Source organism: Grampus griseus (assembly GCF_964374135.1).
Source record: "Grampus griseus genome assembly, chromosome: 19".
Lineage (NCBI taxonomy): Eukaryota > Metazoa > Chordata > Mammalia > Artiodactyla > Delphinidae > Grampus > Grampus griseus.
Window position 1 is genome coordinate 50,061,065 of NC_139013.1, and position 15,522 is coordinate 50,076,586.

The 15,522-nt window shown below is 44.0% G+C and overlaps 1 protein-coding gene across 1 annotated transcript; it reads left to right on the forward strand.

Moving 5' to 3' along the window:
• Positions 1-848: 848 nt before the first annotated feature.
• LOC309836389 (histone H4-like) lies at positions 849-1,161 on the forward strand (the record flags this gene model as incomplete). The annotated part of the gene is given in 2 exon segments (XM_082676381.1): positions 849-887; positions 889-1,161. Coding segments are annotated over 2 exon segments (312 nt in total).
• Between the last annotated feature and the right edge of the window lie 14,361 nt (positions 1,162-15,522).

The following is a 15,522-nucleotide window of genomic DNA, read 5'->3' on the forward strand; positions in this document are numbered from 1 at the left end:
TATCCTGAGGGTAAATTCAGCAGTACCAATAGGAAGGTGACCACTATCTTCTCGTTCATTATTTTAACCCATACTTATTGGAGACTGGCTTTGGCAGGTCCTGAGAATACAACAGTCATTCCCTTCTTAAAGGGTGCACTTCTTAAGCAAATACATATATGGATTAAACACAAGGAATCCATACTGGCAATGTGAAACAGCTCCCTATGAAAGGTTAATTTCTCTGATTACCACCAACAGTAATAATCGCAACATTAAGTCATAATAATTCATAAGTTAGGAGAGTCTAAAGGTACTGTACAAGATGCCAACTACTAGACTGACAAAAGTTTAACTTTCCTAAGAACATGGAGATTTAATTTCTAGTATTTGTACCCATTTTACAGACGAAGACACTGAGGTTCTGAAAGATTATATAATTGCTCAAGATAAGACAGTAAGTCATCAGCCAAAGAGAGGCTTGTGTCTATTTGAATCCAGAGCTCATGCCTGTAAGCCATCATTGCTACTGCTCCCTAAGACAGGATGGTGTCTCAACTGAGACGATGTAGAGACAGTGGGACATCAAAGTGAAAGAACAGGCAAGCAGGAGGCCCCTGCAGAGTCAGGGGAAGCATGTAGTGAAAGAATGCTACCAGACACTGAAGACTAGTTGTGCCCACCTCTTGGGGTTGCCAACATTGGTCTTGATTACTTGTCACAAATGACACCCAAACCAACCCAATTTGGGAACACTGAGAACACATGAAATTTGAAAAGGAAAAGGAAGAACCCCCAATGTATTCATTAAGTTTCAGTGATGTCAAAGAGCTATTCCTGCTGTAAGAGGTTAGGAGTAGCTCTCAGTCATGTCTGGCCGAGGCAAGGGTGGAAAGGGTCTGGGGAAGGGGGGGCGCCAAGCGTCATCATAAAGTTCTCCGTGAGAACATCCAGGGCATCACCAAACCTGCTATCCACCGCGTCGCCCGGTGTGGTGGTGTGAAGCGTATTTCTGGTCTTATCTACGAGGAGACCCGCGGGGTGCTGAAAGTGTTCTTGGAGAATGTGATCCGCGACGCTGTCACCTACACCGAGCACGCCAAGTGCAAGACTGTCACCGCCATGGACATGGTTTACGCGCTCAAACGCCAGGGACGCACTCTGTACGGTTTCGGCGGCTAAGTGTCATTGCGGTCTTCGGCTGTGAAGCTCTTGTTTACTCACAAAAGGCCCTTCTCAGGGCCACGAAAAAAAAAAAAAGAGCTATTCCTTCATACTGATAAACGAATGATTCAGCACCCTTCTCCTAAAGGAAAATACTCTTGAATTCAAAAGTCGCGGGGATAAATTTAGGATTGGCCAGATCCCTACACACTTGTTTTTTCGAACGTCTGCCTATCCATGAGTTGATCCTTTGAGTGTGGTCCATTCAGCATGGCTGGCCAGCCTTCGGGTCCATCTCATCCATGAAAAACAGCTCAGGAAACACGGACCCACTCTTTCCCCATAGCACCCAGCTGGTAGAATTTCCACCATTCTTTGTCAGTTTCCGGTATCCACTATGTTTCTTAAAAGGCAGCTCACCAACTTTGTTTAGATGACCGTGCCAGGCAGGGGCACCCTCTAAGCAGAACCGTGGTGTGCTGCAAGCTAATTTCAGAGCAAAGCTGCTGGGCTGCACCCCCCAGACCTACAAGGCCTATGCGTGCCCAGCCTCAAGACCACAGAAAGAGCCCAGAGTCCGCGACAGAGACAAGCGGTATACAGACAGCAAGACAACAGCCATCTTGGGTGGCTTGACCATACACTGCAGCCCTACATACCCTGCACAACCCTTACATTCTTGGTCCGCATCTCTTCCTCAGTATCCCTGGGGTCAGGCATGTAGAGGGGCACTGCAACCAGACACCACAAATACAATACAGACACCGGAAGCTCAAAAAGCAACAAGAGTAAGACACCTGGTATGCTAAGAACAGTCATTCACCAGGACGTGGGCAAATCCTGGAACCATGCACTTACCGGGTCAGTGGAGAGGGCATCTACGGCCACAGCATCCTGTCCAGTTACAAGGAAGGCAAGGCCACCCCCATGGGGAGGGGAAGGCCCGGGCTCTACGAGAAACATTCTGGTGGCCTAGCCAGGGGTCAGCAGTCACAGTACAGGTCTGCTACCCCACGCTATGTACCGTTAGGGGTGGGCCCATCAGGTCTTTCCAAAGAAAACACAGTTAATCCTAATAGTTGGACTTGTGTGTCCAGAAACCAGCCTATTCCAGTCCACACAGCCTAGCCCAGGGAGACGCATGGGCAGTCAGCTGTACAGTAACGTTTACCCACGGGGGTCCTCCTGATATGGAGACAGGAGGACGGGCAGAGTCCTTCCCCGCCACTGTCGGTTGTGCCCACCTAGTCACATTAGCTGGGTGGAGTTTTCACAGAAGCCCAGAAGACGCCGACAATAGCATCTCGCTGTAGACCCAGCAGTTTGACTCATTCCACACTGAAGCCACTGTTGCCCAGCCCAGAGACCTTCTTATTATAACAAGTACCAGCCAGCCCACAGCTGCGGCCGCCGCCCGACAGTCTAACTTCTATTTTCCCGTTGTAATGACGGCCAATATCTCCACAACAGCCTTAGGGGTGTCTATGAGTTCTCCGTACCCTCTTGGCGGCCCCCCTTTATCAAGGAAGCCACCCCAGGGGGCCCCCACACTAGTGGACAGCCACCCCAGGATTTCCCCCGCAACTTTCAGGACCGCCCCTGGAAGTTTTGGGCCCCCATGTTAGTAGACGGCCGCCCCAGAAATACCCCTGCAACCTGCAGGATTACACCCCCAACTTGGGGGCCTCCCATGCTAGTCGACGGCCAAGGAACACCCCATTCCCCCTCACCCACTTCCTGAATTCGCGACATCTCAGCGCTCACAGGAGTTTCCTCGGTCTCCAGGCTGGCTCTGCCCACCGTCGTCGGGCTGCACCCCGCCAGCCCGCAAGGCCTGTGCTTGCCCAGCTTCGAGACGTAAGAAAGAGCCCAGAATCAGCGACAAAGACATCGGGGGAGCTTACCTGTCGGAAGCAAGGTCCTGGAGCGTGTGCTGCACAGGGCGGGGAAGACATGGCGGCCGGCTTTGCTACCGGGGAGCAGGCGAGGTTACCGGTTATAAGGGGAATTGACCTCAGGTGGGCTCATCAGTTACCAGAGAAACTAGCAGAGGGCCACGAGGCCCCGCCCTGCCCTTTTGATAAGCTAATAGGTGGAGATGTTCTCATCTAAGGAGTAGAACAATCACTGGCTGGGGTGGGGCAAGTGTGTAGAAAGGTCAGTCACGTGAGTAGAGTGGAGGTGAAGCAGGGGAGGTACAGAGAACGAGACAGCAGCCCTCTGCGAGGCTTGACCGTACAAAAGCCTTCTATGCATAAAAGGCTCAAGGGAGCTTCTCTCTGGGGTTAAAAAAAGTGACACTTGCTTTAAAAGCCCTGCTCTTTGCCTTATTATCTGCCGTGAACTGTTAGGTGCTCTGGAGAGAACAGGAACTAAAACATGGCCTTGCCCTGAGGGAACTCCACATCCAGTAGAGCAGTATACACATACAGAAACTTCTACATTATTTTAGAAGGTCGACAAACGCCCAAATGGGAGGCATGAGATACCTTTAACCCCTCTTGTACTCCAGCTAACACACCTCAAGGAGACGTCGTTCAAATTGACCAGAAACACCTGTTTTTCCTGTCTTAATGGGGTGTTTCTTATTCCCACCTGTCATCAACAAGATGCATCTGACGTATTTACATTTAAAAATGGAATTCAAATCACGTAAGCGAAGACGGCTCCTGCTACTACCGTACAAATATGTAAGTACCGTATTTGCAGCGATAAAAACAAATTAATATGGGTGTTCCTTCGGCAAAGGAGACAAATTCTACAGGGAAAACACGGAGTTAAGTTCTCTCCACGTCTCAATCATCTGTGATTTACTTACCTATCATCCCTCACGGGACACAGCTGTGTCCACACCACATACAGCTGTGTGCTAACATACAGCCCTGGAAATTGTCCTGCGTGAATGACTTCACGGCAGGATTTATGGAGAACGATCTAATTATTCAACTCCGTTCCATTCACTCCCATTATGGCCCCTATTTAAAGCCTCTATGGAAAACGCCATTTATCTCCAGGGACAAATGGTCAGAGCAGTATTTCACCGATAGAAATACACCCATTCTGTTTTGACAGCAACCCAGCACGAGATAAACATGTCTCCTTCTCAACAGGTCCGAGGAATTAGGGCCTGAGCGGTCTACACAGTCCAGAAGAATCCCCTTACACTCAAGAGAGGCTCACTGGAGGACTCCGGTGGATTGATAAATAAACACTGATGATTCCAGAACTCTCCATGTTAAACTGGGCTCAAGGCTCGGGAGAAGGTGATTCGCTACCAAGTCAACTCAGTTGGAGAAAGCTGTTCTTTACAACTTCAAGCTAAGTGACAGATGACAGAGGTCCCCTTTGCTGGTCACCTTCTCCAACGTGACATGAACATGTGCCTACCCAGTTTGTCACACCCTGGCAGCCAGCACCTCAGAAACAGCTCTTCATGAAGAAATAACTCAAATTCTACTTCTCCATGAGGTGGCCTATTCCTGGAGTCTTCTTTCTGGGACACTTTGCTAAAAATTAAACTTTGAATATGGAATGACTCTATTTATATGCAAACGAACGTTGGTGCTTTGTAGCACAGAAGAATAAATACATTTTGTTTATGTCTTCCTGCACAGCCTTGTTTGTGGAATATATATATAAACTTGGAGCTTTTGTATTTGCCTTGGTGATTCTGTGAGGGCTTATAGGAAATTGGGGTCAAATGTAAGTTTGCAAGGACTGTTCAAGGACTGACGGATGTGGTGGTCAAGGTTGTTGGAAAGGAGAGAGCAGGATTATTCTGCTTAGAATCATGATGACACTTTGTTAATTAGGATGAGGTTGCAAAGGGTCCTTCTCTTCAAGAAAAGATCTCTCCCAGAAATAAGTTCCAAATGAGCTCTGCAGGAATTTTCTGGGCAACAAGTGTCACGAGCAATTTGCACCATGGTTTGACACCTCTTCCCTCGAAGCTCCATGGGCGGTATAAAGGACAGCACCCAAAAGCCAGGCCCCTCTTCAGAATCAAACAGCAGTTGGATTTTTTTGGGAGCACGATCCCATTTGGACAATGACACTACATGGAATGAAGCCACTAATAATAATACTAAAAATGTCAAGTGCAATATTGAAACATGTCAGTATTTTTTCATTCAACCATGTCAGCAGCAAATCCAATCTGAAATATGCTGACAATAGTGGTGCTATGAAAAACCAATATACTTGATGAGCAAGCCGCCCAATAAATTATATATGTGTACATATACATTTGTATGTACTTCCCCCAGAAGGTGGAAGCCTCGGACGATGGGACTTTGGGAGGGCAGACATATTATGGAATCGGTTAGGTGATACTAGACATTCTGTCCTCCTCAGATGAGGATTAAGCTTAATATGTAGTGATGGGACAGGCACCCCCGAGTGATCAAGGCACCCCCAAGAAGCTCACGGTACCTTTCATCAGGGCCTGAAATGCCACCACAACTGGAAATCAGGACAAGCATTATCCACAGCTACCTCCCACCATATGTAAAGAGGGTGGCTCCGTTGTACCAGGAAAGCCGTATTATTTGGTTATGCTGAAATGCTGACTGTGATATATGCTTATCATTTTAAAGAAATCCACAATCAGATAAACAACAAGGTCCTACTATAGAGCACAGAAAACTATATCCAATATCCTGTGAGAAAGCATAATGGAACAGAATATTAAAAAAAGAAGGAAAAAAATAAAATAAATTAAAAAAGAAGGAATGTGTATACATATATAACTGAATCACTTTGCTATCCAGCAGTAATTAAACGCAACATTGGAAATCAACTACACTTCAGTAAAATAAATAAAATAAAGAAATCCACATTCTTATTTGTCCTCTGCTCACTAGGGAAAAAATTTTAAAATATGAATGATCCAAAAGAAGAAAACAAAAATTGCTTGTTATCCCATTATCTCGAGAATATCATGAAGGTTGTGGTATCTATAATCGTGTGTGTGTGTGTGTGTGTGTGTGTGTGTGTGTGTGTGCCCTTAATGTGTGATCACAATCTGGGGTAAATAGCAGAAAAAGAGCTCAGAATTCACATTTCTCTTCTCTCCCTAAAAACCTCTCAATTAGCTATAAGATTAGATGGAACGGGAAACATGAACACCTCTTTTCCTTTCCCTCCTAGTCATGAGAATGCACCTGTCTCTCTGGCCGTCTTTGGGGAGACCAACGCAAGGGAACTCTCCCGTCACACACTGTCACCGACAGAAGACTGCTTTGCCAACGACAGAAACCACTTTGCCCTCAGAGCGAGTTCCTTTATTTCATGACCGAGCGTGTTCTTATATGTTGTAGCTATTTATCGACATAGGAAAATATTTACAACTTATAACGATGTGAAAAACAAGCTTACACAATAGGTGCCCATTTGACTTGACGACGTTAACCAAGATACCCATCACGGCCAGCTGGAGGAGGTGGAAGAGGTGAAATTCCACTCTTCTTGGAGCCTTTCTGAGTTTTCCAAAAATTCGACAATAAGCATGAATTGCCTTTTTAATTAAAAAAAAAGAATGATAAAAATGATAGGTATGTTTATGTTCTTAGATTATTTGTCATTATGTTATTCTTTGTGTCTTAGTTAAAAAATACCATGTAGGATCATGTGTGACCCTTGGCATCAGCCAAAGGTCAAAGGGGAGAGTTTAGTCCTCTTCTCACTTGGGGACTGTCTTGGGTTAGGCTCACTGAGAAGTGTTTCTCCCCGGGGAAGTCTCACTGTCTGGAGAATTTGCGGAGATGCTAAACAAGGCAAAGGAAAATGCAGGAAAAGATTTCTCTTGTTTGTTTTCTACACAAACATATATGTTCATTCGTTTTTCTTTCCCAGCGTTACAGGGAAGAAAATGAGCTGTGGAATGTTTTAAACACCAGTTAACATTTACTGAGTTTTATAAGTGCTTTATGTGCATAAGCTTAATTATGCGTTTATAAGTGCCTTATATGTCTAATCTTAGTTCTCCCCATTACCCAGTAAGGTAGGTACCATTCTTTTTTCAAGTGTTCAGGATAGGAGACTGTGCTCAGCCAGTTAGAGGCAGAGCCGGGGCTCAGATACCCTTTTGTCTGACATAAGAGTTTATTCTCTGAACCACGATGGCATACGTACATGATTAGAAGAAGAAAAACAAAAAATGCAAGAGCTCTCCGTACCATTTTAGCAGGTATTCTTCAGTGCTTCTTTCTACCTACTATGTGCCAGGCATCGTCCTACTTCTCAGAGTCACCTCAGTCAACAGAACATTATCTGCACTGTTCTCATGGCGCCTACATTCCCAGGGATAGGTTCATCAAGTATCAGGTATTATTTCTGGATTGTCTTGTGTTCACTTGTCTCCTCCTCCATCCATAACATGCTGTTTTCCTATCTTAAGCTTCAAAATATATTTTAATAACTGGAAGGATAAGTCACTTTTCCACTACTCTTCATTTTAATAAATTCTCGCTTATTTCTACTCTACTAACCAATACTGCAAAGAACGTCCTTTTACGAGTATCTCTGAGCACGAGATGGATTATATCCTTAAAATCAAGAAAGCATATATGCCAGGGAAAAGGGTATGTGCATTTTATTTTATTTTATTTTATTGCCACGTTAGCCTCCAAAAAGGCTCATTATATGCTTTTTGTCCATTTGGATGTGGATTTTTATCTTTTTATTATTGCTTAATAATAGATCTTCTTCTATGATGGATATTAACACTTTATCCAAAGTGTCGCTAACATTTTCTCAGTTTAGCATTAATATTTTAAACTTTGTATGTCTTTTACAATGCAAGCTTTGCAGTGCCGGGTAATTCACCTTATCAATCTACTTCTCTTTTTCCAGCATTAGGCATTAAGCTTTGAAAGATCTTCCGCCAAGACTGAAACTATCTTAAGTATTTTTTTCTACAAAAGCTATGTGGGAAACTAAGAAAAAATGGATAACTATTTGTCCTAATGTTATGTATTAAATAATGTCTTTTTCCCTTAATTTCAAATGCTACCTTCATGATATAGTAAACTCTTGCATGTAACTTGTCCAATCCAGAACTCTATTCTTGGTTTCACTAACACTATTTGTCCATTCGTGCAACATCACCATATGTTAAGGAAAGTATTCTCATATCCCATACAGTAGGCCAATACTCCTTTCCCTCTCCCTATCAATTAGGTTTGTTTTTTTTTAAACCTGTTAGCTCTTCTGCATACTGCTTCTTCCCTGTGATGTATGGCTTCAACTTGTCATTTAAAAAAATCATTTAGGATCTTGATTGAAGTTCCCCTGAATGTGCAGTTGAACCTGGGATAGTGTTGATGTCTTTCGAATCTCCCCATTCAGGGTCTTGAAATGTTTCTCCAAGGCTAATTTTTAAACTTTTAAAAACTGTACTAAATTTTCCTTTATATTTATTGCTAACTTTATCCCAAAGTCTTCCAAAGTTTTCATTTTTATTGCGAATGTCCCTCTCCTCACATTTTCCATTTCTCTATTGCCAATACTTAGATGACTGATGTTAAAATACATAAAAATATTTTTTTCTTCCTTTTACATTCTTTCTCTTTTCTTCAGCTCTACAAATTTCCTTTGTCTCCCTAGATTCTTACTACTTAGCACACTTAGAGGTACAGAGGAAAGAATGTGGAATTTGGTGCCGCAAACATTGGCTCTGACATATATGTGTGAACTTTAGGAGCTCTGATTCTTTGTCTGCAAAGTAGGCATAATACTAATGATATTAGCAGGCTTTATAAAGATTAGAGTTAATGTATATCATTTATCTATTTCAGATGTCACTCACCCGTTCTTAGAATGTAGCTGGCTAAAGAATATATGTCATTGAGTACTCACATGATACTTTCTAAAGGGTGGTATATTTAGTTAGGATGTGTTAGCTGGTATGACAAGCAGCCCCCAAATTTTATGGCTTAACACAACAAAGTTTATTTCTTGCTCACAGGACAGTTCAAGGTGGGTGTTTCTGGTCTCCCTGTGTCTCTGGGGCAGCGCTCCTCTAAGGGCGGCTCGGGGACCCAGGCTCCTTCCATCTTGTGGCTCCACACTCCTCCAGGTCCTTGGACCACCTCAATTCAGCCAGCAGATGGGACAAAAGGGTCATGAAGGAAATCACAGGAGGTCTTCATGTGCTGGGTCAGAAAGGGTCTTTACCACCCCCCCTTTCTTCCACTGTCCTGAACATGGTCACATGGTACATTTAACTGCAAAGCATGCTGGGAAATGTAGTCTACTACGTGCCCAGGAGGAACAGGACTAGGATTTGTTGAGTGCATGGCAGTCTCTGCCATAGGCACTATTTGGGGAAAGAGGAGAGGGCAGTTGTGTCCATGTGGTTACTATCTGGGGAAAGGAGAGGGAACACGTGCGTCCATGTGGTCAGTCTGGAAAGAGTCCAGGAAAATGGAGACGATCCCTAGGTAAGCAAGTCCCTCCCCACTTTGTCCAGTGTTATACCTTCTTTCACCCCATGGACTGGGTGACCTGATTTCTTTTTAGCAAAACCAGCCTGACTATGCTTTTTTGGGTTGTTTTTCTAGCTGTCTAATAAGAGGTTGAACGACTTAAAGAGCAGAGTCCAATTTGTAGCTCTGGTATACGAGAAGGCACCTGTCACCTCTTACAGGGGACCTCAGGCTCCCCCCTGCCCCCCGAGCTGCACTCAAAATAGAGGCTTTAATTTCTGTGCAACAGACAGCATCTGTCCATCGACAGATGAATGGATAAAGAAGATGTGGTACTGATATACAATGGAATACTACTCAGCCATAAAAAAGAATGAAATAATGCTATTTGCAGCAACATGGATGGACCTAGATTATCATACTAAGTGAAGTAAGTCAGACAGAGAAAGACATATATCATATGATATCACCTATATGTGGAATCTAAAATATGACACAAATGAACCTATCTATGAAACAGAAACAGAATCATAGAGAACACACTTGTGGTTGCCAAGGTGGAGGGAGGGTGGGGGAGGGGTGGAGTGGGAGTTTGGGGTTAGCAGATGCAAACCACTATATATAGAATGGATAAACAGAAAGGTTCTACTGTATAGCCCAGGGAACTATATTCAATATTCTGTGATAAACCATAATGGAAAAGAATCTAAAAAAATATAACTGAATCACTTTGCTGTACAGCAGAAATTAATACAACATTGTAAATCGACTATACTTCAATTAAAAAGAAAAGAGAGAGCTAACACCTGGCTCCCTCCACTTCCCCTATCTGCACCCTGCCAATCCAAATCTATCAGCAACTCCTCCCCAAACAAATTCTCTGGTTCATCTCAGTCTTGGGAAGATAATCATGACAATAGCAAGAAAGGCCAACACTGATTGATCCCTTACTCTGCATCAGGCACAGTACAAAAATACTCGGCATATGTTTCATTTCTTCCTAACGATTCTATGAGGGAGGCAATTTCATTATTCCATTTTCAGGTGAGGAGACTGAGACTGAATTTAACAGGGTAACTTACTCAAGGTCACAAAGTAGTAAATAAGACGGGAGTAGCAGCAGCCATCGGACTGCAGGGCCCTCGATAGGAACGACTGTATTATGAGCTTAGAAATCCTCCCCATTTCTCCGAGTTTAAAGTCTAAACTTCTTATCCCAGCTAACAATGCCCTCCTGGCGTGGCCTCTGATTTCCTCTCCAGGCTCACATCTTGTTAAGAGTGCATGCAGGGACTTCCCCGGGGTTCAGTGGTAAAGAATCCGCTTTACAATGCAGGGGATGAGGGTTCGACCCCTGGTCAGGGAACTAAGAGCCCACATGCCACGGGGCAACTAAGCCCGCGCGCCACAACTACTGAGCTCGCGCGCCTCCCGTGACGCAACTACTGAGCTCACGTGCCTCAATGAGAGAGGCCACGTGCTGCAAACTACAGAGCCCACATGCCCTGAAGCCTGTGCACCAAAGCTAGAGAGAAGCCCGTGCGCCGCAATGAAAGATCCCGCATGCCTCAACGAACATACCGCATGCCGCAACGAAGACCCATTGCAGCCAAAAAATTGAAAAAAAGAATGCACGCGCACGCAAAAACAGTCGACTGATCTTTGAAGAGGGTGCTAAGAACAAGAACACACAATGGGGAAAGGACAATCTCTTTAACAGATGGCGCGAGGAAAACTGGATAGCCACACGCAGAGGAATGAAATTGGACCCTTACCTTCTACCGTACGCAACAACTGACTTAAAATGGAGTAAAGACTTAAACATAAGACCTGAAACCATAAAACTACTAGAAGAAAACATAGGGACACTGGCAGTGTCCCTTCTTGACACTGATCTGGGCAATGATTTTTTAGATATGATACCAAAAGCACAGGCAATAAAAGCAAAAATAGGCAGGTGGGATTGCAACAAAGTAAAAAGCTTCTGCACAGCAAAGGAGACAATATACAGAGAGAAAAGGCAACTTATGGAATGGGAGAAAATATTTGAAAACCATGTATTTGATAAGTGGTTGGTACCTAAAGTATATAAGAAACTCAACTCCATAGCAAAAAAAATTAAATTAAAATTAAAAATGGTCAAGAGACCTGAATAAACATTTCTCCAAAGAAGATACACAGATTGCCAAAAAACACATGAAAGAATGTTCAACATCACTAATCATCAGGGAAATGCAAATCAAAACCACAATGAGATACCACCTCACCCTGTTAGGATGGCTATTATCAAAACGACAAAAGATAACAAGTATTGGTGAAGATATGGAGGAAAAAGAGCCCTTGTACACTGGTGGTGAAAATATAAATCAGGATATCCATCATGGAAGACAGTATGGAGGTTCCTCAAAGAATGAAAAATAGAACTGCCGTATGATCCAGCAATTCCACTCCTGGGAATATACCCCAAGAAAATGAAATCGGTATCTTGAAGAGGGATCTGCACTCCTTTATTCACTGCAGCATTATTCACAGTACCCAGGACATGGAAACGATCTAAGCGTCCATCAACGGATGAACGCATAAAGAAAACGTGGTGTACACATACAATGGAATATTATTCAGCCTTAAAAAAGAAGGAAATCCTGACATTGCAAGAACATGGCTGAACCTGGAAGACATTATCTAAGTGAAATTAATGAAGACGAATACTGCACGATCTCGCTTATGGGTGGAATCTAAAATACGTGAACTCACAAAATCCACGAGTAGAACGGTGGTTGTCAGGGGTTGGGTGGCGGGGGAAATGGGGAGATGTTGGTTAAAGGGTACAAAGTTTCAGTTACACAGGATGAATAAGTTCTGGAGACCTACTGGACAGCAGAATGATTATAGCGCCAATACTGAATTGTATACTAAAATTTTGCTAAGAATTTGTGTTCTTACTACACACACAAGAAAGGTAACTCTGTGAGGTGATGCATGCGTTAACTAGCTTAATTGTGGAGAACATTTCACAATGCGTAAGTTATATCAAATCATCAAAGAATCAAGTGGTACACTTTAAATATACACAATTTCTATTTGTCAGTTATATCCCAAAAAGCTGAAAGAGTGCACATACACACATACGTACACATACACACATAAAGCATGGCCACATACACACAGACACATACACACACACACACACACAACCCAGCACAAAGCAGATTTTGTGTACTATAGACGTAATAATAATTCATTTCCTCTAGACATCCATGCTTACTTGCCTTTGGACCTATGACACGTTTATTGAGCACCTACTAAGTGCCAGGCACTATTTTAGGTGCTACAGATAAAGAAGCAAACAAGACAGACCACTACATTGCCTCTATTAGGTTTCTGTTCTTATGGGAGAGGTCTATAATGAGCAATATAATAAGTAAAATAGAAATATGTATTTTAGGGTCTTGCTTTGTGTTATGAGGACACACACACCAGGGCAAGGGATTAGAGAGTGGCAGGAGGCAGGGCTGTGTTAATCAGGGCGCTCAGAGAAGGCCCACTCCAGGGAGAGAATATTTTAGTCATTGGGGTCTTCAGTGCAATGAGAATGGCAGTCCCACAAGGATAGGCAAGAAAGCCATCCCAGGAAGAGGGGACAGCTGATGCAAAGACGTAAGGCGGGAGGGAGCTTGGCTTGTTTAGAGGACACAGAGAAGGGCCCTTGGGATAGGAAGAAAAGACCAGGCAGCAGTGGCCAGAGAGGGGCTTGGAGAAGCAGCCAGAGCTGGCTCACACAGGGCCGTGGGCCGTGGTAAGGAGTTCGGCTCTCATCTACAGGCAGTGGAAGGTACTGGATAGTTTTAAGGAAAGTAATGATCTGATCTGAATTTACATTTTAATAAGATCACTCTTGCTGCTCTTGTTAAATGCCAACTTAGCCTGACGCCCTGAAAGGCCTCCTTCCAGCCCTGTTTGAAGACAGCAGGTGCAGATATCATTAACATCCAATGACAATTTGATTGGAAAATTCCATGTCTTCTATGAATTATGGCAGACCTGCACGGCAGGCAACATCAACCTTCTCTGGCTACCACACCAAATATACTCACTGGGCCCCATGCATTATGGAAACTGGAACTGCACCTGTTTAAGGCTCCAATTAAGACTAAGTTTGACATACAGGCAAATCCTTGGTCAAGTCAAACCCTTCCTGGACCTTCCACAAGTCAGGATAGGACACCTAAACTGGCACTGGATGTGTAAAAACATGAATTTCTCAAACACCTTAGGCCTCTATTTTGAACATTTCTTAACATTTGTTTATTAAGATTTTTTTTCTAAACTGCATTCACCTTTTTTTTTGTTTTGACGTGATAGATCCCACTGTGAACTTGGAAATGTGGTTCTATTTCTAATTTAGTTGTTTTGCAGATGTGTCGTTCTATGACGCACCATCCTACCCTAAAACAAATGTGTACTGACACTGCATCCCTAAGAAGCGTGTGAGGAGACAACACCCTAGAAAGAGCTGAGGCTTGCAAGAAATTGCTAAGGACGAGAAAAAGGGCTTCTTGAGCTATGTTTGGAGCAAGAAGGAAAAGGAACGGATCGGGAACAGATGATGCAATTCGAACAGATGACAGCAAGAAAGCAGAAGTTCTCTCCTCGTACTTCGCTTGCACCTTCTCCCCTAAGGAATGAGATCAAGCCTGCATTGTGAAGAATGAATTAAGCATTAATTTTGCAAGAATACGGGGTGAATGCATACAGCTGGGGGGATGACTCAGACGGCTACTGGGACCAGGCAGGTAAATTATAAAGTGCGTGTAGATGTGGCCTCATGATGCTAAGTAAGAGGACCAGTGAGCTGGGGACCACCGCTGACACAGAACGGGGCTGTCCCATCTTCACATTCTTCCAGGCAAACCAGACCCTCAGTGGTTTTATACTTGAAATGCCCAGATTTTTAAATGCCGGCATAGAATTCAGATGTTTTTCAAAATGCCACGCAGACCCAAAGAATACTCACCTGAAGAGGAGGCTCAGCCCAAAGCTGACATGTTGGAAATTCTGTTCTAAAATAAGTGTAGCTCCGCGGGGCACATGGTAGATAGCATCACTGAACACTGCCAACAGCAGGCAGTTAAAAACCAGGTACGTGACAGGTCACAGGAAAATGTCCTGGGTTTCTAAAAGGGTCAAGATGGATTCCCAGAAGTAGGCCAGCCCTTGACCCTGATTTCCAGCAAATTCAGGAACGGGTTACTGAAGATAGTAAGTACTCCAAGAGAGGACCCAGTTGTCACTACAGCTTGAGTTAAGGACAAGGACCTTTTTTTTTTTTTTTTTTTTTTGCGGTACGCGGGCCTCTTGCTGCCGTGGCCTCTCCTGTTGCGGAGCACAGGCTCCGGACATGCAGGCCCGGTGGCCATGGCTCATGGACCCAGCCGCTCTGTGGCATGTGGGATCCTCCCGGACCGGGGCACGAACCCGTGTCCCCTGCATCGGCAGGCGGACTCTCAACCACTGCGCCACCAGGGAAGCCCAAGGACAAGGACTTTTATAAAGGACTAGTAGACTGGGAGTTCAAGGAAATTGTGTAGAAATGGCTTAAAAGGCATGGGACAAAATCTTAGCAAGGAGAAATGTGGCCCAGTTTATAGTAATTTTAGGTGAATTTGTAGCTGGATAACCAACCATTCAAATCCCACAGATGCTGACTGAATGACCCGCACCACCAGAGAGAAAGCCCTTACAGTCATTCCACAGGGGCCGAACGTTTTATGTGTTTTCAGTAACTAACTGGATGAAGAACTGATCGCAGAACAGGTCTTAAAAACATACTTGAAAACATGTATTCTTATGTTTTAATCAGACGGACGTGTGTTTACATTTCAGTGCCACTGCCACTAGCTGTGTAGCCTTGGCCAACTGACTTAATCTCTCTGATCTTCAATTTCCTCTCTAG